Source organism: Coregonus lavaretus, assembly GCF_964263955.1.
Source record: "Coregonus lavaretus genome assembly, chromosome: 12".
Taxonomy (NCBI): domain Eukaryota; kingdom Metazoa; phylum Chordata; class Actinopteri; order Salmoniformes; family Salmonidae; genus Coregonus; species Coregonus lavaretus.
The window spans coordinates 15,420,844-15,441,287 of record NC_139999.1 but is presented as its reverse complement, the minus strand read 5'-3'; the positions used below and the strand labels follow the sequence as shown (position 1 = coordinate 15,441,287).

At 44.0% G+C, this 20,444-nt stretch overlaps 1 protein-coding gene across 1 annotated transcript in view; it reads right to left on the bottom strand.

Annotated features, from left to right (window-relative positions):
- LOC311138343 (uncharacterized protein) overlaps positions 1 to 20,444 on the bottom strand; it is an 81,983-nt gene that overhangs the window by 30,074 nt on the left and 31,465 nt on the right. The window contains exons 7-11 of the mRNA XM_084173013.1: positions 17,243 to 17,330; positions 16,515 to 16,667; positions 14,681 to 14,778; positions 13,795 to 13,970; positions 13,332 to 13,576 (exon numbers count right to left, since the gene is read on the bottom strand). Of these exons, the coding sequence (XP_084029139.1) occupies positions 13,332 to 13,576; positions 13,795 to 13,970; positions 14,681 to 14,778; positions 16,515 to 16,667; positions 17,243 to 17,330 (760 nt within the window). The remainder of the gene's footprint in view (positions 1 to 13,331; positions 13,577 to 13,794; positions 13,971 to 14,680; positions 14,779 to 16,514; positions 16,668 to 17,242; positions 17,331 to 20,444) is intronic.

The window sequence follows — 20,444 nt, the reverse complement described above, 5'->3', positions numbered from 1 at the left end:
GAAACAAATACCAAATTAAAACAACTCTGAATGAGCAAATAGATCATCTTAGTGAATAGCTAGCTAGTTCTCTGTTGTCTAGTATTCATTTTCATTGACTACTGTAGCTGCATGCATCTTACATTATATCAATTGAAGGCTGACTTATGTGAATGCTGTTATTCACACGAAGGCTGGTTTAAGTGAATGTTGTTCAGTATCCTTGACAATCCATAGCAATCTGTGTTGCATCTCCATACAACAATAGGGACATTGCATTGATGATGCAGGCATTTAGAGCAGAAATTGAGCTTCAGTGCACTTTCTCTCCTAATCCTAAGAGACGTATAAATTGCCATGTTCCATGATGTTCAATTGTCTGCAATGAGTATCATGAGATTTCCTAGATGTTTTGGTAGAGGCCACTTGTTCAGTTGAGTGGGTCACGAAGCACTGGGACAGAACCAGGGTTGAAGTCAATTCCATCTGAATTCCAGTCAATTGCGGAACTGATTTGAACTGCTGAAGAAATAGATAGGAATAGACGTGGAACTGACTCCAACTCTGGACAGATCAGCACAATGAGCTATACCTCCTTGTGTCGAAGGGTTGTCTCCTGGTCCAACTGAGATGGCAGAGTTGGTGCAGGAGCAGGAACAGGGGTGTATGGAGAGGGGTGGGGTGGGGTAAGGGGAGTGGGGGACGATGCAGAGACAGAGAGGAAGAGTCAAGGAGGCAGGCAGACAGACAGGTAGACAGAACAACCCTGACTGGACACAGCCAGCAATAGCAGTACACACAAACAAGCACACACCAGGAACACACACATACGCAACCATGCAGGCTGACTTTAGATTTTCAGATCGAATTGCCTGTAAAATCCTTATAGTCAAGCTCTTGCTCTGATGGTTGAATGATCATTGGGGAATTTTGTCATCATGTCTATTAGATTTTGAGTACTACCTCATGCTAAAATTAAAATATAAAATAACAACTCAAAATACAGCTGTACCAAAACCATAGTTCATTCTAGAAGGAAGTAAAATATCTAGGGCTGTCAAATGATTAAAAAAATAATAATAGTGTTAATGGCATTGGTACATTTTTGAATTTGCTAAAATTTGCTCAAGAATGGTCCACCACCCAAAGGATATCCAGCCAACTTGACACAAATGTGAGAAGCATTGGAGTCAACATGGGCCAGCATCCCTGTGGAATACTTTCGGCACCTTGTAGAGTCCATGCCCCGAAGATGTTTATTTTTATTTTATTTTATTTTATTTAACCTTTATTTAACTAGGCAAGTCAGTTAAGAACAAATTCTTATTTACAATGACGGCCTACCAAAATTCAAAAGGCCTACTGAGGGGACGGGGGCTGGGATTTAAACAAATATATATATATACAGCATTCACATAATGGTAGGTTTATTTGAACAGTGAGACAGAATAACAACAAAAAAATCCAGAAAAACGCATGTCAAAAATGTTATAAATTGATTTGCATTTTAATGAGGGAAATAAGTATTTGACCCCTCTACAAAACATGACTTAGTACTTGGTGGCAAAACCCTTGTTGGCAATCACAGAGGTCAGACATTTCTTGTAGTTGGCCACCAGGTTTGCACACATCTCAGGAGGGATTCTGTCCCACTCCTCTTTGCAGATCTTCTCCAAGTCATTAAGGTTTCGAGGCTGACGTTTGGCAACTCGAACCTTCAGCTCCCTCCACAGATTTTCTATGGGATTAAGGTCTGGAGACTGGCTAGGCCACTCAAGGACCTTAATGTGCTTCTTCTTGAGCCACTCCTTTGTTGCCTTGGCCGTGTGTTTTGGGTCATTGTCATGCTGGAATACCCATCCACGACCCATTTTCAATGCCCTGGCTGAGGGAAGGAGGTTCTCACCCAAGATTTGACAGTACATGGCCCCGTCCATCGACCCTTTGATGCGGTGAAGTTGTCCTGTCCCCTTAGCAGAAAAACACCCCCAAAGCATAATGTTTCCACCTCTATGTTTGACGGTGGGGATGGTGTTCTTGGGGTCATAGGCAGCATTCCTCCTCCTCCAAACACGGCGAGTTGAGTTGATGGCAAAGAGCTCGATTTTGGTCTCATCTGACCACAACACATTCACCCAGTTCTCCTCTGAATCATTCAGATGTTCATTGGCAAACTTAAAACGGGCCTGTATATGTGCTTTCTTGAGCAGGGGGACCTTGCGGGCGCTGCAGGATTTCAGTTCTTCATGGCGTAGTGTGTTACCAATTGTTTTCTTGGTGACTATGGTCCCAGCTGCCTTGAGATCATTGACAAGATCCTCCCATGTAGTTCTGGGCTGATTCCTCACCGTTCTCATGATCATTGCAACTCCACGAGGTGAGAACTTGCATGGAGCCCCAGGCCGAGGGAGATTGACAGTTCTTTTCTGTTTCTTCCATTTGCGAATAATCGCACCAACTGTTGTCACCTTCTCACCAAGCTGCTTGGCGATGGTCTTGTAGCCCATTCCAGCCTTGTGTAGGTCTACAATCTTGTCCCTGACATCCTTGGAGAGCTCTTTGGTCTTGGCTATGGTGGAGAGTTTGGAATTTGATTGATTGATTGCTTCTGTGGACAGGTGTCTTTTATACAGGTAACGAACTGAGATTAGGAGTACTCCCTTTGAGAGTGTGCTCCTAATCTCAGCTCGTTACCTGTATAAAAGACACCAGGGAGCCAGAAATCTTTCTGATTGAGAGGGGGTCAAATACTTATTTCCCTCATTAAAATGCAAATCAATGTATAACATTTTTTAGATGCGTTTTTCTGGATTTTTGTGTTGTTATTCTGTCTCTCACTGTTCAAATAAACATACCATTAAAATGATAGACTGATCATGTCTTTGTCAGTGGGCAAACGTACAAAATCAGCAGGGGATCAAATACTTTTTTCCCTCACTGTATATATATATAAATATAGGACCAAACACACATCACAACAAGAGAGACAACACAACACGACATAAAGAGAGACCGAAGACAACAACATAGCATGGCAGCAACACACGACAACACAGCAAGGTAGCAACCCAACATGAAAACAACATGGTAGCAACACAACATGGCAGCAGCACAACATGGTAGCAGCACAAGACATGGTACAAACAATTGAGGCTGTTCTGAGGGCAAAAGGGTTCAACACAATATTAGGAAGGTGTTCCTAATGTTTGGTATACTCAGTGTATATTCCAGACTTTGAAATTGCTGGTTCTGATATTTATTGATTTCTTGATTGTTATTTTTTGGGGATTTGTATGTATTGTTTTGTAAGCTTGGGCGGTATACCGTATATAGGGTATACCTGGGTATTTGGAAATAGCCACAGGATTGTTTTTCAAAACCATCAATAACGTTGAAACTATTTATTTGAAGTTTTTCAATTGATGGTAGTATTTGTAGCTACTTTTTAATAAATACCTGCAGTCAACTTGAGCAATACATTTGGATATAAAGCAGATCTCATTCTTCATTTCACCTGTCATATTATTTTACACTGAAAAAATATATAAATGCAACATGCAACAATTTCAAAGATCATATAAGGAAATCAGTCAATTGAAATATATTAATTAGGCCCTAATCTATGGATTTCATATGACTGGGAATACAGATATGTATCTGTACCTTTAAAAAAAAAGGTAGGGGCATGGATCAGAAAACCAGTCAGTATCTGGTATGACCACCATTTGCCTCATGCAGCGCGACAAATTTCCTTCGCATAGAGTTGATCAAGCTGTTGATTGTGGCCTGTGGAATGTTGTCCCAATCCTCTTCAATGTCTGTGCAAAGTTGCTGGATTTTGGCGGGAACTGGAACACGCTGTCGTACACTCAATGGGGGCCATGTCTGGTGAGTATGCAGGCCATGGAAGAACTGGGACATTTTCAGCTTCCAGGAATTGTGTAAAGATCCTTACATGGGGCCATGCATTATCATGCTGAAACATGAGGTGATGGCAGCGGATGAATAGCACGACAATGGGGCCTCAGGATCTCGTCACAGTATCTCTGTGCATTCAAATTGCCATCGATAAAATGCAATTGTGTTTGTTGTCCGTAGCTTATGCCTGCCCATATCATAACCTCACCACCACCATGGGGCACTCTGTTCACAACGTTGACATCAGCAAACCGCTCATCCACACGACGCTGCCATCTGCCCGGTACAGTTGAAACCGGGATTTATCCATGAAGAGCACACATCTCCAGGGTGCCAGTGGCCAGGTGAGCATTTGTCCACTGATGTCGGTTACAACGGCGAACTACAGTCAGGTCAAGACCCTGGTGGGGACGACGAGCACGTACAGTGCATTCGGAAAGTATGCAGATCAAATAAAATAAAATAAAATTGTATTTGCCACATGCGCTGAATACAACAGGTGTAGACATTACAGTGAAATGCTTACTTACAAACCCTTTAAAAAATATTTTTAAAAAATATATGCATTGTTGGTTAAGTGTTAAGTAAAAAAAATAAAAGCAAATAACTAAAGAGCAGCAGTAAAATAAAATAACAGTAGGGAGGCTATATACAGGGGGGTACCGGTGCAGAGTCAATGTGCGGGGGCACCGGCTAGTCGAGGTAATTGAGGTAATATGTACATGTGGGTAGAGTTAAAGTGACTATGCATAAATAATAAACAGAGTAGCAGCAGCGTAAAAGAGGGGGGTGGGGGTGGGGGGGCAGTGCAAATAGTCCGGGTAGCAATGATTAGCTGTTCAGGAGTCTTATGGCTTGGGGGTAGAAGCTGTTGAGAAGCCTTTTGGACCTAGACTTGGTGCTCCGGTACCGCTTTCCGTGCAGTAGCAGAGAGAACAGTCTATGACTAGGGTGGTTGGAGTCTTTGACAATTTTGAGGGCCTTCCTCTGACACCGCCTGGTATAGAGGTCCTGGATGGCAGGAAGCTTGGCCCCAGTGATGTACTGGGCCATACGCACTACCCTCTGTAGTGACTTGCGGTCGGAGGCCGAGCAGTTGCCATACCAGGTGGTGATGCAACCAGCCCCATCGATGAGAATGGGGTCGTGCTCAGTCCTCTTTTTTTTTTCCTGTAGTCCACAATCATCTCCTTTGTCTTGATCACGTTGAGGGAGAGGTTGTTATCCTGGCACCACACGGCCAGTTCTCGGACCTCCTCCCTATAGGCTGTCTCATCGTTGTCGGTGATCAGGCCTACCACTGTTGTGTCGTCAGCAAACTTAATGATGGTGTTGGAGTCGTGCCTGGCCATGCAGTCATGGGTGAACAGGGAGTACAGGAGGGGACTGAGCACGCACCCCTGAGGGGCCCCCGTGTTGAGGATCAGCGTGGCAGATGTGTTGTTACCTACCCTTACCACCTGGGGGCGGCCCATCAGGAAGTCCAGGATTCAGTTGCAGAGGGAGGTGTTTAGTCCCAGGATCCTTAGCTTAGTGATGAGCTTTGAGGGCACTATGGTGTTGAACGCAAAGCTGTAGTCGATGAACAGCATTCTCACGTAGGTGTTCCTCTTGTCCGGGTGGGAAAGGGCAGTGTGGAGTGCAATAGAGATTGCATCATCTGTGGATCTGTTGGGGCGGTATGCAAATTGAAGTGGGTCTAGGGTTTCTGGGATAATTGTGTTGATGTGAGCCATGACCAGCCTTTCTAAGCACTTCATGGCCACAGACGTGAGTGCTACTGGTCGGTAGTCATTTAGGCAGGTTATCTTAGTGTCCTTGGGCACAGGGACTATTGTGGTCTGCTTGAAACATGTTGGTATTACAGACTCAGTCAGGGACATGTTGAAAATGTCAGTGAAGACACTTGCCAGTTGGTCAGCACATGCTCGGAGTACACGTCCTGGTAATCCGTCTGGCCCTGCGGCCTTGTGAATGTTGACCTGCTTAAAAGTCTTACTCACATCGGCTACGGAGAACGTGATCACATAGTCATCCGGAACAGCTGGTGCTCTCATGCATGCTTCAGTGTTGCTTGCCTCGAAGCGAGCATAGAAGTGATTTAGCTCGTCTGGTAGGCTTATGTCACTGGGCAGCTCGCGGCTGTGCTTCCCTTTGTAGTCTGTAATAGTTTTCAAGCCCTGCCACATCCGACGAGTGTCAGAGCCGGTGTAGTACGATTCAATCTTAGTCCGGTATTGACTCTTTGCTTGTTTGATGGTTCGTCGGAGGGCATAGTGGGATTTCTTATAAGCGTCCGGGTTAGAGTCCCGCTCCTTGAAAGCGGCAGCTCTACCCTTTAGCTCAGTGCGGATGTTGCCTGTAATCCATGGCTTCTTGTTGGGGTATGTATGTACGGTCACTGTGGGGACGACGTCATCGATGCACTTTTTGATGAAGCCAGTGACTGATGTGGTGTACTCCTCAATGCTATCTGAAGAATCCCGGAACATATTCCAGTCTGTGCTAGCAAAACAGTCCTGTAGCTTAGCATCTGCGTCATCTGACCACTTTTTTATTAACGAAGTCACTGGTGCTTCCTGCTTTAGTTTTTGCTTATAAGCAGGAATCAGGAGGATAGAGTTATGGTCAGATTTGCCAAATTGAGGGCAAGGGAGAGCTTTGTATGCGTCTCTGTGTGTGGAGTAAAGGTGGTCTAGAGTTTTTTTTTCCTCTGGTTGCACATTTAACATGCTGGTAGAAATGAGGTAGAACGGATTTAAGTGTCCCTGCATTAATGTCCCCGGCCAGTAGGAGCGCTGCCTCTGGATGAGCGTTTTCCTGTTTACTTATGGCCTTATACAGCTCATTGAGTGCAATCTTAATGCCAGCATCGGTTTGTGGTGGTAGACAGACAGCTACGAAAAATATAGATGAAAAGTATCTTGGTAAATAGTGTGGTCTACAGCTTATCATGAGATACTCTACCTCAGGCGAGCAAAACCTCGAGACTTCCTTAGTATTAGATTTTGTGCACCCGCTGTTGTTTACAAATATACACCGCCACCCCTTGTCTTACCGGAGTCAGCCGTTCTATCCTGCCGATGTAGCGTATATCCCGTCAGCTGTATGTTGTCCATGTCGTCGTTCAGCCATGACTCGGTGAAACATAAGATATTACAGTTTTAATGTCCGGTTGGTAGGATAACCGTAATCTTAGGTCATCCAATTTGTTCTCAAATGATTGAACATTGGCTAATAGTATTGATGGAAGAGGCAGTTTACTCGCTCGCCGTCGGATCCTTACAAGGCACCCCGACCTACGTCCACGATATCTCTGTCTCTTTCTCATGCGAATGACGAGGATTTGGGCCTTGTCGGGTGTCTGTAGGATATCCTTTGCGTCCGGCTCATTGAGGGAAAAAATCTTCGTCCAATACGAGGTGAGTAATCGCTGTCCTGATATCCAGAAGCTCTTTTTGGTCATAAGAGAAGGTGGCAGAAACATTTTGTTCAGAATTACAAATAACACAAAAAAAACACACATAATAGTACATTTGGTTAGAGGGCTGTAAAACGGCAGCCATCTTCTCCGGCGCCACTTCAAGATCCCTTGGCTTTTTCCACATTTTGTTACGTTACAGCCTTATTCTAAAATTGATTAAATGAATATTTTCCCTCATCAATCTACACACAATACCCCATAATGAAAAAACTGAAAACAGGTTTTTAGAAATGTTTGCAAAATGTATTACAAATAAAAAACAGAAATACCTTATTTACATAAGTATTCAGACCCTTTGCTATGAGACTCAAAATTGAGCTCAGGTGCATCCTGTTTCCATTGATCATCCTTGAGATGTTTCTACAACTTCATTGGAGTCCACCTGTGGTAGATTCAATTGATTGGGCATGATTTGGAAAGGCACATACCTGTCTATATAAGGTCCCACAGTTGACAGAGCATGTCAGAGCAAAAACCAACCCATGAGGTCGAAGGAATTGTCCGTAGAGCTCAGAGACAGGATTGTGTCGAGGCACAGATCTGGGGAAGGGTACCAAAACATTTCTGCAGAATTGGAGGTCCCCAAGAACACAGTGGAAGAAGTTTGGAACCACCAAGACTCTTCCTAGAGCTGGCCGCCTGGCCAAACTGAGCATTCGGGGGAGAAGGGCCTTGGTCAGGGACGTGACCAAGAACCCGATTTTCACTCTGACAGATCTCCAGAGTTCCTCTGTGGAGATAGGACAACCTTCCAGAAGGACAACCATCTCTGCAGCACTCCACCAAGATTCTCTGGTCTGATGAAACCAAGATTGAACTCTTTGGCCTGAATGCCAAGCGTCACGTCTGGAGGCTGTAATCGCTGCCAAAGGTGCTTCAACAAAATACTGACTAAAAGGTCTGAAAGGTCTGATTCCTTATGTAAATGTAATATTTCATTTTTTTTATATACATTTGCAAACATTTCTAAAAACCTATTTTTGCTTTGTCATTATGGAGTATTGTGTGTAGATTGATGAAGGAGAAAAAAAAACAATTTCATCCATTTTAGAAGAAGGCTGTAAAGTAACAAAATGTGTAAAAAGTGAAGGGGTCTGAATACTATCCGAATGCACTGTACACACACAGACTACATACACTCACAAACACAAAACACACACACACACATATTGACGCCACACGCACACACATAGACACACAGATTGCCTAGTCAATTTTAACCCTACCTACATGTACATATTACCTAAATTACTTCAATTACCTCGTACCCCAGCACATTGACTCGGTACCAGTTAGGGGTCAATATTTTCCTGGTATTTTACAAATGTTCCATCCTGAGAATAAATCACTTTTTTCCCGGGTAACTCGGTATTTCCCGGCAAAACCGGAAGCGTCATTCAAAAGCATTATAAAAAATATAAATAGAGCTTTGATCGAAAATTCAAGCCTGATGATACCTGAGCCTGATGAGCCATGCATTAAATACATTTTTTGAGCACTACATTAAATACATTTAATGAGCCCTACATTAAATACATTTAATGAGCCCAAGCCCCAAAAAAAACAAATGATTGTGCCCTTATTCAATACATATATTATAGGCTACTGCACATTATGCAGGACAGAAAAAAATAAAAGCCCATTGTTGCAGCTAGCTATATGCTCTCTTGGGTAAATAAATGAAACTAGCTCCAATAGGCTAATCTTTTTGAGAGGAACTGGATTACTGTACTGTATTGTATAGTCCCGTGTAGCTCAGTTGGTAGAGCATGGGGAAGGGGATAGTCCCGTGTAGCTCAGTTGGTAGAGCATGGGGTTTGCAACGCCAGCGTTGTGGGTTCCTTTCCCACAGGGACCAGTATGAAAAAAACAATGTATGCACTCACTAACTGTAAATCGCTCTGGATAAGAGCGTCTGCTAAATGACTAAAATGTCAAATGTATTGTATTATATGGACTGGAGTTACGCACATCATTCAAACCATGATAAAGCAGGGAGAGAACATGTGATTTTAAATAATAATAATAATATGCCATTTAGCAGACGCTTTATCCAAAGCGATTTACAGTCATGTGTGCATACATTTTTTGGTGCAGCACATGCAGCCTACAAAGTTACAAGTATAGGCTAGCGAATTTGATTTTAATTTTGAAATGTAATAGGGCCTATTTGTATAATTAGTAGGCTGACGCATATATACCTTTCATAATATTTCCCCTAATGCAGGGTTCTTCAATTCCGGTCCTGGAGGGCCGAAACACCTCTGTTTTTCATCCTCTCCTTCTAATCAGGGGCTAATTCAGACCTGGGACACCAGGTGAGTGCAATTAACTACCAGGTATAAATAAAAAACAGAAGTGTTTCGGCCCTCTAGGACCGGAATTGAAGAACCCTGCCCTAATGTTATCAGCCAACCTCTTCTTTCTCTATTGTTGCTTCATTCCTTCCTCGCTTTCAACAGTTAAATTAAATATGTTTTGTCCGTATCTTCATCATTCTTATGACATCCTTGAATAATATAGGACTATAATTAGATGCAGAAGGCTTTCACTTCTCTTCACGAAGATTGAATGGTTATGTGTCTGAATAAATAACTGCTATAGCCTACCGCCATCGCGTGTTCGCTCTTCTTTCAAACTACCTGTGAGTTCTATTAGCTGCTGTATTTTACATTTAACACACATTTACATTACATTTTAGTCATTTAGCAGACGCTCTTATCCAGAGCGACTTACAGTTAGTGAATACATATATATATATATTTTTTCATACTGGTCCCCCATGGGAATTGAACCCACAACCCTGGCGTTGCAAACGCTATGCTCTATCAACTGAGCTACATCCCTGCCGGCCATTCCCTCCCCTACCCTGGACAACGCTAGGCCAATTGTGCGCTGCCCATGAGTCTCCCGGTCGCGGCCGGCTGCGACAGAGCCTGGATTCGAACCAGGATCTCTAGTGGCACAGCTAGCACTGCGATGCAGTGCCTTAGACCACTGCGCCACTCAGGAGACTAATAGTCTATTGGTATAGGAAATGCAAAAAAAAAAAATGCTATTCTAGTCCAAGAGCTAAGGAGCGTATTTTAAGGAGAGATGCCAGCCGAGCGCAGGTGCGTGCGTATTGCGCAAGAGACAGTGGCTATAAGTTAGAAGCTTATAATGCATAACCCATCATTAATTAGCTAAATATAAGGCTAATACTGCATTGCATTTATTATCTGAAAGAGGTAGTGTATGACATCTATATATAGGGCTATATATCAATCTAGAACAGGATGATCTATTCTGGATGCAATTTGAATGGAGTTGATGAAGCGAGAGAAAGACTGCGAGAGAGTGCTCGCGCGTTCACTGATTTAAAGCAATGATATTCAAGTGATAGGCTGTTATAAAACTCTGCAGCTGCAATTAAAAAACTAAAAAACTTTACAATTAAAAGACAAGGTGACACCCGAAAGCCAGATGGATATGGGTACAGTAAATTAGACGTGCATTCGGTCTTTATATTACTGTAGCATAGGCTATGCTGCAGCAAATGTAGGCCTACCTGTCACAAGAAAAAAAGTTACCATGATGAGATGACAGGTCTACATGCATTGTGAACTGTGCTCCATACTGAGATGGGCTGTCTGTCCCCACCCTGAGCATTGATGATTCATCATGCAGGCCGTAGAGAAGCCAGCTTTAGACACCGCATATAATTTAACAGTTCCATTTCACGCCATGCTGTATATATACATAATTTATTATAATTTACCGGTTTCTCAAAGTTATTTGTCCCGAGAAAAGGGAGTGATTTGGGGCGTTAAATCTCGGTAACTGGGTTCCTGCCATTCAACCCTAGTACCGGTACTCCTTGTATATAGTCTCGTTATTGTTATTTTATTGTGTTTAGCAAATTGTTCTTACTTTTTAACTCTGCATTGTTGGGAAAGGGCTCATAAGTAAGCATTTCACCATAAAGCCAACACCTGTTGTATTCTGCGCACGTGACAAATACAATTTGATTTGTTAAAGCTTCAGGCATTCTAAATGAGGAAAAAATAACTGGCTCTATGGATACAAATAACAACGAGCTTTTAAACTTGTCCAACAATGTTATGAAAACACTGTAACCATCTGTACTGTTCAGAATCTGTACTGTTCGGATAACTTTACACATATAGGCCTACACACTCTCCCTCCCTACCACACCGTCTCGCTTTCACTTACTCCCATTCTCACACACATCCTCTCTCACACACACACACAGTCATACACACCCACTCTTGTATATGCAGCCTACCTTTGAAGCATCTCTTTGAGTAGCCTATTCCTTTCAGTTCTTCCTGTGCCATCTAAATGTGTGAATAGCTTAGTCAGTGGTCAAGTTATCAGGTTCCTAGCTAGCGAGCTAGTTAACATGACTAGCTAGTTAAACAATATTTTTTGTAATTACATAAAAAAATTGCGTCTCGCGAGTAATTAAAAAATTTGCGGCAGAAAGAAAAAGCATAGCTCCGGTGATATTGGGCATAACCTTTACATGATTTTGGCTAGAGGCACATGGTCTTCAGCCATGTAAAGGCGCAAGCATTGACTGTAGCTGTGTTCCGTGTTGTGTTCTGCGCTTAAAAGGTTCCATGCGGTGAAGAAATGGAGACGCGATTAATGGCGTCAAAAAAATGTATGTCATGCCTTATCGCGTTATTAACGTGTTTACTTTGACAGCCCTAAAAATATTGGATCTCCAATGAACAGCATCAAATGAAGGCTTTGCAGCTTCAATGTAATACTTTGGGTGCAAGCAAAGATATCATGGTGCAGAAGATTACTCACTGCATCTCAATTAGGCCTGCTGCTAGTTTAACAGTAATATGTGGGATTACTGAACACAAAAAGACCAGTAGGCATAGAGCCATCTCACAGACTGACAGACAGACAGACAGACTGACAGAGAGAGAGACAGGCCACCAGACACCAAATACCTCCTGTATATTGTCAAGTGGGGACCCAGAATCCTCCTTTTGCCAGCAAGGGTTAAAGAGAGAGAGAACATGTTAGTGAATGACAGGGAGAGAGAGCAAGAAAGAACAGCAGCAGGAGAAGTTAGGTTGGCTTGGCATTATGAGAGAGAAGTGATGGTTCGATACAGCAATCAGTGTGGGTAGTGAGCCATACTGGTTAGCCTATAAGCCTTTGAGTGGCATAGAGGGAGCAGAGTTAGTTTTGCTTGAAATCTTTAGCTTTAAACCCCAGCAGGGAATGCCACAGTGGTACACAAAGTTCCAGCAGTACTCTAGCACCAGCAGCACCCCTGCAGTTACTGCCATCTGACTATCTGCACTGACACAAACATCATATCAACACAGGCTGTGTGTCTCTCTAAGCTTCCATAGGTATCATCCTACTTATACTGCATCTTATCATTACTTACAGCCTATTTCCATCCTAGAGAGGCACTTACCATCGAATGTGAATGTTTTTGATTCTGAGAAACATGTAGGCTGAGCCTGGGTCCACAGATCTGTTTGTGTTTTATCAAACTCCTATGTCATGGTAGAGGGAATGTTAGAGGAGTTGGCTAAAGCACATACAGATCAATCAACCAGGCTAGGTTGGGCCATTTACCCTCTGAACCAGATATGACCACCACAGTATCTTAAGTCATGTAGCTACCCTCTCAACCATTCCTCCCATCTGCCTAACAGTACCTTTCCCTAACCCAGGTTTTCCTAAACTTGGTCCTGGGGACCCCAAGGGGTGCATCTTTTGTTTTTTGCCCTAGCACTACACAGCAGGTTCAAATAATCAACTAATCATCAAGCTTTGATCATTTGAATCAGCTGTGTAGTGTTAGGGCAAAAAACTAAACTTGCACCCCTTAGGGTCCTGAGGACCGAGTTTGGGATACGCTGCCCTAACCCTAACCCTAACAGTACCTTGATAACCCTAACCCTAACAGTACCTTGATTTCCTTCTTCTTGCTGGGGGAGGTGACACCATCCTCATCGTCCTCTTGGTCATGGTATTCCTCTGGATCCTGTTCCTCATCCTGATCCTCCTCTTGGTCCTGCTCCAAACTGGGTGGTTCCAGTTCTGTCTCCTGTTCGTCCCCAGAGGGGCTGTGGAGGTGGGGGTGTTCACTGCCACTGCGCTGGGACAGACCATCCTGGTTGTCACACATGGCTGACACTGGCCGGGAGAACTCTGCTAGTTAGACCAAGACACAGTGGGACTGTTTTATTACGAGGGAACAGTCCAGCATTAGATATACATTCAGTAAGTATATGGCCACATCTACATCTTAAGACACTGTCTTAAGGTATGAAAACATATCACATAGCCACTAATGTATCATTCTATATTTTCACTTTTAACAATTGTCCGTTGTGTGAGTAGCCCTTGAGGAACACCACCATGGTACCTACCTCCGTCCAGACTGCGGGACAGCAGGTACCTCTTGCTGGTGGAGCGTTCAAAGTGTGGCGCGGGCCGGTCTATGAGGGCGCTGGCCTGCCGGGTCTGGGCCTGGGTTCGCCCACTGTAGCGGAACTTAGAGCCCATCACCAGGAAGCCCTTTGGAGGAGGCTCTGGAGACACTAACCTGGAGGTGTTATAGTCCACAGACAGAGAGGAATTCATCAGCCCTAATTCTGAAGACTTTAACCTGGAGATTGCCTGGCATTTTGGTTGCAACAGTATAAAAACAACAAGGGTTAACTTAAAATACTGGGGAAAGAGAAATTCACCATCCTTGCTTTACAGCAGTACGATTGAGAGAAAGACCAGATGTTAGTATGAGATTAGTTACTGGATGTCGTAAATCACTTTGTAAAATACTGAGAACAGTGGACTCTGTTCTTTGCACTGGGGCAGTACTAGTGTTGAAAACATTGCTCTATACTATGTGGTTCCCTATTTCCCTTACAGTGAATTCCTCAAAGCCTGAGGCAACAGGGGCAGAGAAACACCAGAGACACAAGTCGTAAAATGAGGAGGAAACAGAGAGGGAAACACCCTGAGCCTCAGTGTAGTGCTGGCTGCTGTGGAATAAAATGCTGCTGTGGATGGTGCCTACAGGTAGACGGAGCCCTGATCAAAGATGTGCTCTAATCACTCCTTAGCTTCTCCTGTAGTGGGATACAGCAGGTGCTGGAGGCTGCTGGGAAAAAGCTACAGAGAGATGTGGACAGGAGGGATGTGAGTGGTAAGATGGTAGCTATATTTGGCTGCCTAAAGATGAAGAGGACTTGAGGAGAAATGGCTTGCCAGGTGTAACTTAAGAGAGTCCTACTCCTTGAAGGGAAAAGATACCTGAAGAAGGTGTGGTGCTCGATGCAGACCTTCCATAGTCTCTTAGCCGCCCGGTGGTTTGGAAGCTTGAAGCCAATAGTGCTCTCAAACTGCTCGTACTGGTTTCAGAGAGGGAGACAGAAAGGGAGGGAGGGAGGGAGGGAGGGAAAAGAGAGAGGAGCAGGTGTTTATTGTGGTTACATATATGAGTGTATGAGGGAGTGACAGCAGTTTTGAATGACATGATACATTCTTAAAAACAACCTTGAAATGCATCATCACTTTATTTCATATTCCAAACTGTCACAATTTGAAGTTATATGCTGTTCACTCAGGAGATGCAATGAGCTCTAAGCAAACAGACGCAGTGTGAAACTGTTCACTGCTGTAAACCCCCGGACGCCTGTTCCAAAGCAGGATTACTTTTATACTATTCCAGGTATTCCTTAAAGAGGTAGGGTTTCAAGTGTCTCCGGAAGGTGGTCAGTGACTCCGCTGTCCTGGCGTCGTGGGGGAGCTTGTTCCACCATTGGGGTGCCAGAGCAGCGAATAGCTTTGACTGGGTTGAGTGGGAACTGTGCTTCCGTAGAGGTAGGGGGGCTAGCAGGCCAGAGGTGGATGAACGTAGTGCCCTCATTTGGGTGTAGGGTCTGATCAGAGCCTGAAGGTAAGGAGGTGCCGTTCCCCTCACAGCTCCGTAGGCAAGCACCATGGTCTTGTAGTAGATGCAAGCCTCAACTGGAAGCCAGTGGAGTGTGCGGAGGAGCGGGGTGACATGAGAGAACTTGGGAAGGTTGAACACCAGATGGGCTGCAGCGTTCTGGATAAGTTGTAGGGGTTTAATGGCACAGGCAGGGATCCCAGCTAACAGCGAGTTGCAGTAATCCAGACGGGAGATGACAAGTGCCTGGATTAGGACCTGTGCCGCTTTCTGTGTAAGGTAGAAACCTTTTGGGTTCCATGTAGAAACCTTTCTAAAGAGGGTTCTACATTACATGGACCCCAAAATGGTTCCAGATTTACCTGAAACAAAAAAGGTTTCTCCTATGGGGACAGCTGAAGAACCCTTTTGGAACCTTTTTTTCTAAGAGTATAGTAATCTGCTCTCCCTGAAATTACAGTCCTGTGACCACCAGACAGATTCCTGCACTGAGCTGAGCAAAGGGCTAAGAAACTGCAATTTTCAGACAGTAGGGACAAACATGAGGGTGGAATTTCATGGCTCTATATTTATACTTTTCATCTCTATATTCTGGGTGCTGCTGCAGCTGCGCTGGCTGTGTTAAAAGCTCCCTTTATCCCTCTCTTCCACTGGCTCACTATGGGGCTCTGTCACTTCAGAAGGCCTGGCCAGACAGCCTGTCACACTGGGCTGGGGCTCAGCTCAGTAGGCTGCAGAGGTTGAGGCTGCAGCGCTGCAAGAACTGAACAGGGACTGAGAGAGAGAGGCAGGCTATAGATTCTAAGCCTGTGGAGCAGCAAAATTGGGGGGGGGAATACGATTTTCCAGTTCTCATTTCATTTTTCATTTTTATTTATTTAGCCAGGATAGTCCACTCAGTAACAATTGTCACTGTTTGAAGGTGGACATGCTAGCTAGCTGTCATGTAGATAAGTCCAGCTTGTTCCAGAGCAATGGTCCAAAGAACATTTTCCACAAAGTTTATTTAATTCCACGTGGTTAGTTCTCTGTTCAGTCCAACTGACCAGACACCAGTTTCCTCACAGTCTTTAACTGACCGTACTTCCAGTTATAACAGTAATTATGGAGTGCATAAATGTCTCAAAGCATCATTTTGTAAGGAGTTTATACGTCATCTACAGTGCAGCCATTCCCTCATTTGGTTCAGCTTACCTCTCCGGGCCGGATCTTGATGTAGAAGTTGCTCCTCTTGTAGGATATCTTGAGAATCTTTGGCCAGGCGAAGCGGTTGATCCTCAGGCGATCGCGGTATATCAGGAGCCCGTTGGCACACACGCCCAGCATGATGTCAATCCCTTCTGAATCCTGGCGCAGAGGAGGATGAAAAGAGAGGAAGAAGAGAGGGAAGGAAAGGAAACATATTCATATCATAAAGTAATATGTTGGTGTATAGGGTAATATAAATAATCCTGCACAGTCACATAGAAGCATAGACTCACCAAATGTCACATGTAACCAATAAGATCTCATAGTTTCCCTTCGAAACTCAACGTATTATGGATGAACGTCTATGTTTTACGCATTAATTCCATGTGGTTGCAGGGTTAATTCCACGTGGTTACACTGTTAATTCCACGTGGATACAGGGTTAATTCCACGTGGTTACAGGGTTCATTCCACATGGTTACAGGGTTAAAACAGAAACAACTCAAAGTATCATAAAGTATTCTCACGGCTTGCTAGAACATTGTGAACTGCGGTGGCGCAGTGATCTAAGCAGCGCGCTCTGAGCATCATGAGTGTGCGCCCAGTGCTGGGCAATTGTTTTTTGTTTTGTTTTTGTGAGTGCCGAGGAAGGCCTATATCAACATTCTCTGGACATTTTCAAACCTCCGAAATCGAAGTCTATATCTATTGATCAGGCTGATGTAACAGCATACCTTGGCATGATGGAGATCCACCCCATACATGGATAGCTTCTTAGCATTTTCCAGGAAGTTGATTTCTGCGTCAGCTGGAGTCATACCCCTGAAACAAAACAAAAATACATAAAATAATTTAATATTTTAGTGGTAGGCCTGATACAGTGAGGGAAAAAAGTATTTGATCCCCTGCTGATTTTGTACGTTTGCCCACTGACAAAGAAATGATCAGTCTATAATTTTAATGGTAGGTTTATTTGAACAGTGAGAGACAGAATAACAACAAAAAAATCCAGAAAAACGCATGTCAAAAATGTTATAAATTGATTTGCATTTTAATGAGGGAAATAAGTATTTGACCCATTCTCAATCAGACACGCTGAGATTAGGAGCACACTCTTAAAGGGAGTGCTCCTAATCTCAGTTTATCACCTGTATAAAAGACACCTGTCCACAGAAGCAATCAATCAATCAGATTACAAACTCTCCACCATGGCCAAGACCAAAGAGCTCTCCAAAGATTTCAGGGACAAGATTGTAGACCTACACAAGGCTGGAATGGCCTACAAGACCATCGCCAAGCAGCTTGGTGAGAAGGTGACAACAGTTGGTGCGATTATTCGCAAATGGAAGAAACACAAAATAACTGTCAATCTCCCTCGGCCTGGGGCTCCATGCAAGATCTTACCTCGTGGAGTTGCAATGATCATGAGAACGGTGAGGAATCAGACCAGAACTACATGGGAGGATCTTGTCAATGATCTCAAGGCAGCTGGGACCATAGTCACCAAGAAAACAATTGGTAACACACTACGCCGTGAAGGACTGAAATCCTGCAGCGCACGCAAGGTCCCCCTGCTCAAGAAAGCACATATACAGGGCCGTCTGAAGTTTGCCAATGAACATCTGAATGATTCAGAGGAGAACTGCGTGAAAGTGTTGTGGTCAGATGAGACCAAAATTGAGCTCTTTGGCATCAACTCAACTCGCCGTGTTTGGAGGAGGAGGAATGCTGCCTATGACCCCAAGAACACCATCCCCACCGTCAAACATGGAGGTGGAAACATTATGCTTTGGGGGTGTTTTTCTGCTAAGGGGACAGGACAACTTCATCGCATCAAAGGGACGATGGACGGGGCCATGTACCGTCAAATCTTGGGTGAGAACCTCCTTCCCTCAGCCAGGGCATTGAAAATGGGTCGTGGATGGGTATTCCAGCATGACAAAATGACCCAAAACACACGGCCAAGGCAACAAAGGAGTGGCTCAAGAAGTACATTAAGGTCCTGGAGTGGCCTAGCCAGTCTCCAGACCTTAATCCCATAGAACATCTGTGGAGGGAGCTGAAGGTTCGAGATGCCAAACGTCAGCCTCGAAACCTTAATGACTTGGAGAAGATCTGCAAAGAGGAGTGGAACAAAATCCCTCCTGAGATGTGTGCAAACCTGGTGGCCAACTACAAGAAACGTCTGACCTCTGTGATTGCCAACAAGGGTTTTGCCACCAAGTACTAAGTCATGTTTTGCAGAGGGGTCAAATACTTATTTCCCTCATTAAAATGCAAATCAATTTCTAACATTTTTGACATGCGTTTTTCTGGATTTTTGTTTTGTTATTCTGTCTCTCACTGTTCAAATAAACCTACCATTACAATTATAGACTGATCATGTCTTTGTCAGTGGGCAAACGTACAAAATCAGCAGGGGATCAAATACTTTTTTCCCTCACTGTATATCCATTCCCATGTCTCTTCCTCCACCTTTGGCCAAGAGACAAGCGCTGTTGCCTTGCCGGGACAGGGAGGGAGGAGACCCTGAGACTGGGGAAGTGTTGACAGTGTTGGCTAGGTCTCCATGTAGACAGCCATGACAGATGCCAGGGCAATGTGGTGGCATTTGTCAACATATGTATGATGTATTGTTGGACACTGTCTGAAGGTTTATCAGCAGGCTCCAATGGTTCCATATGAATGAGAGCTGGAGATGCAACCAGTAGTGTAGTGGAGACTATTTTGCAGGATACCGAATGGCTGTCATTTTCACCTTCGGGATTAATTTGAGTTCAATCGATGGAGCTAGCTACCAGCCAGAGTGATGCTAGCTAGCTACCCACCGGAGAGATGGACATCAAAGGAATTGATACCGACATCAGAGGAGAGCCGTGAGTTGAAGTGATTTAGTTATAAAAGATTTCCGTGGAAGTAATTGAACTTTCTGTTTATGTCTTGAAAGAAGAGGACATCTAAAGTTGTGGACTTTTCAGTTGTTTGACATTACATAGTAGTGCAAGGATAAGAAGGGACACTGTTAATAATGAACATTTAGGCCTAATTAGCCATTCAAAGGAGAAGAATATTACCGTGACAACATTGCAGACTACTTCTATTATTTTAGTCCCTGCCAGCCCTCATACAGACTCCATGAACACAGTAACAGGTGTCATTCTTTATTTTTGTTTGTTTGTTTGTTTGTTATTGCGATATCTACCAGCTCAGCTGGTAGAGCACGGCACTTGTAACGCCAGGGTAGTGGGTTCGATCCCCGGGACCACCCATACACAAAAAAAATTATGCACGCATGACTGTAAGTCGCTTTGGATAAAAGCATCTGCTAAATGGCATATTATATTATTATTATTATTGTTATATTATATTATATTATATATATATTATATCTGAGATAAATGCTGTAAGACTGCTAGGTTGTATTGCTATGTTTTCATTGGTTGTCTTCAAGCTAGGCTACACGTGCACGTGAGGTAGGTTACAGTAGGACTTTAATGCAGGGCTTGAAAACTATTACAGACTACAAAGGGAAGCACAGCTGCGAGCTGCCCAGTGACACAAGACTTCCAGACGAGCTAAACCATTTCTATGCTCGCTTCGAGGCAAGCAACACTGAAGCATGCATGAGAGCACCAGCTGTTCCGGATGACTATGTGATCACGCTCTCCGTAGCCGATGTGAGTAAGACTTTTAAGCAGGTCAACATTCACAAGGCCGCAGGGCCAGACGGATTACCAGGACGTGTAAGATAACCTGCCTAAATGACTACCGACCAGTAGCACTGACGTCTGTAGCCATGAAGTGCTTTGAAAGGCTGGTCATGGCTCACATCAACACCATTATCCCAGAAACCCTAGACCCACTCCAATTTGCATACCGCCCCAACAGATCCACAGATGATGCAATCTCTATTGCACTCCACACTGCCCTTTACCA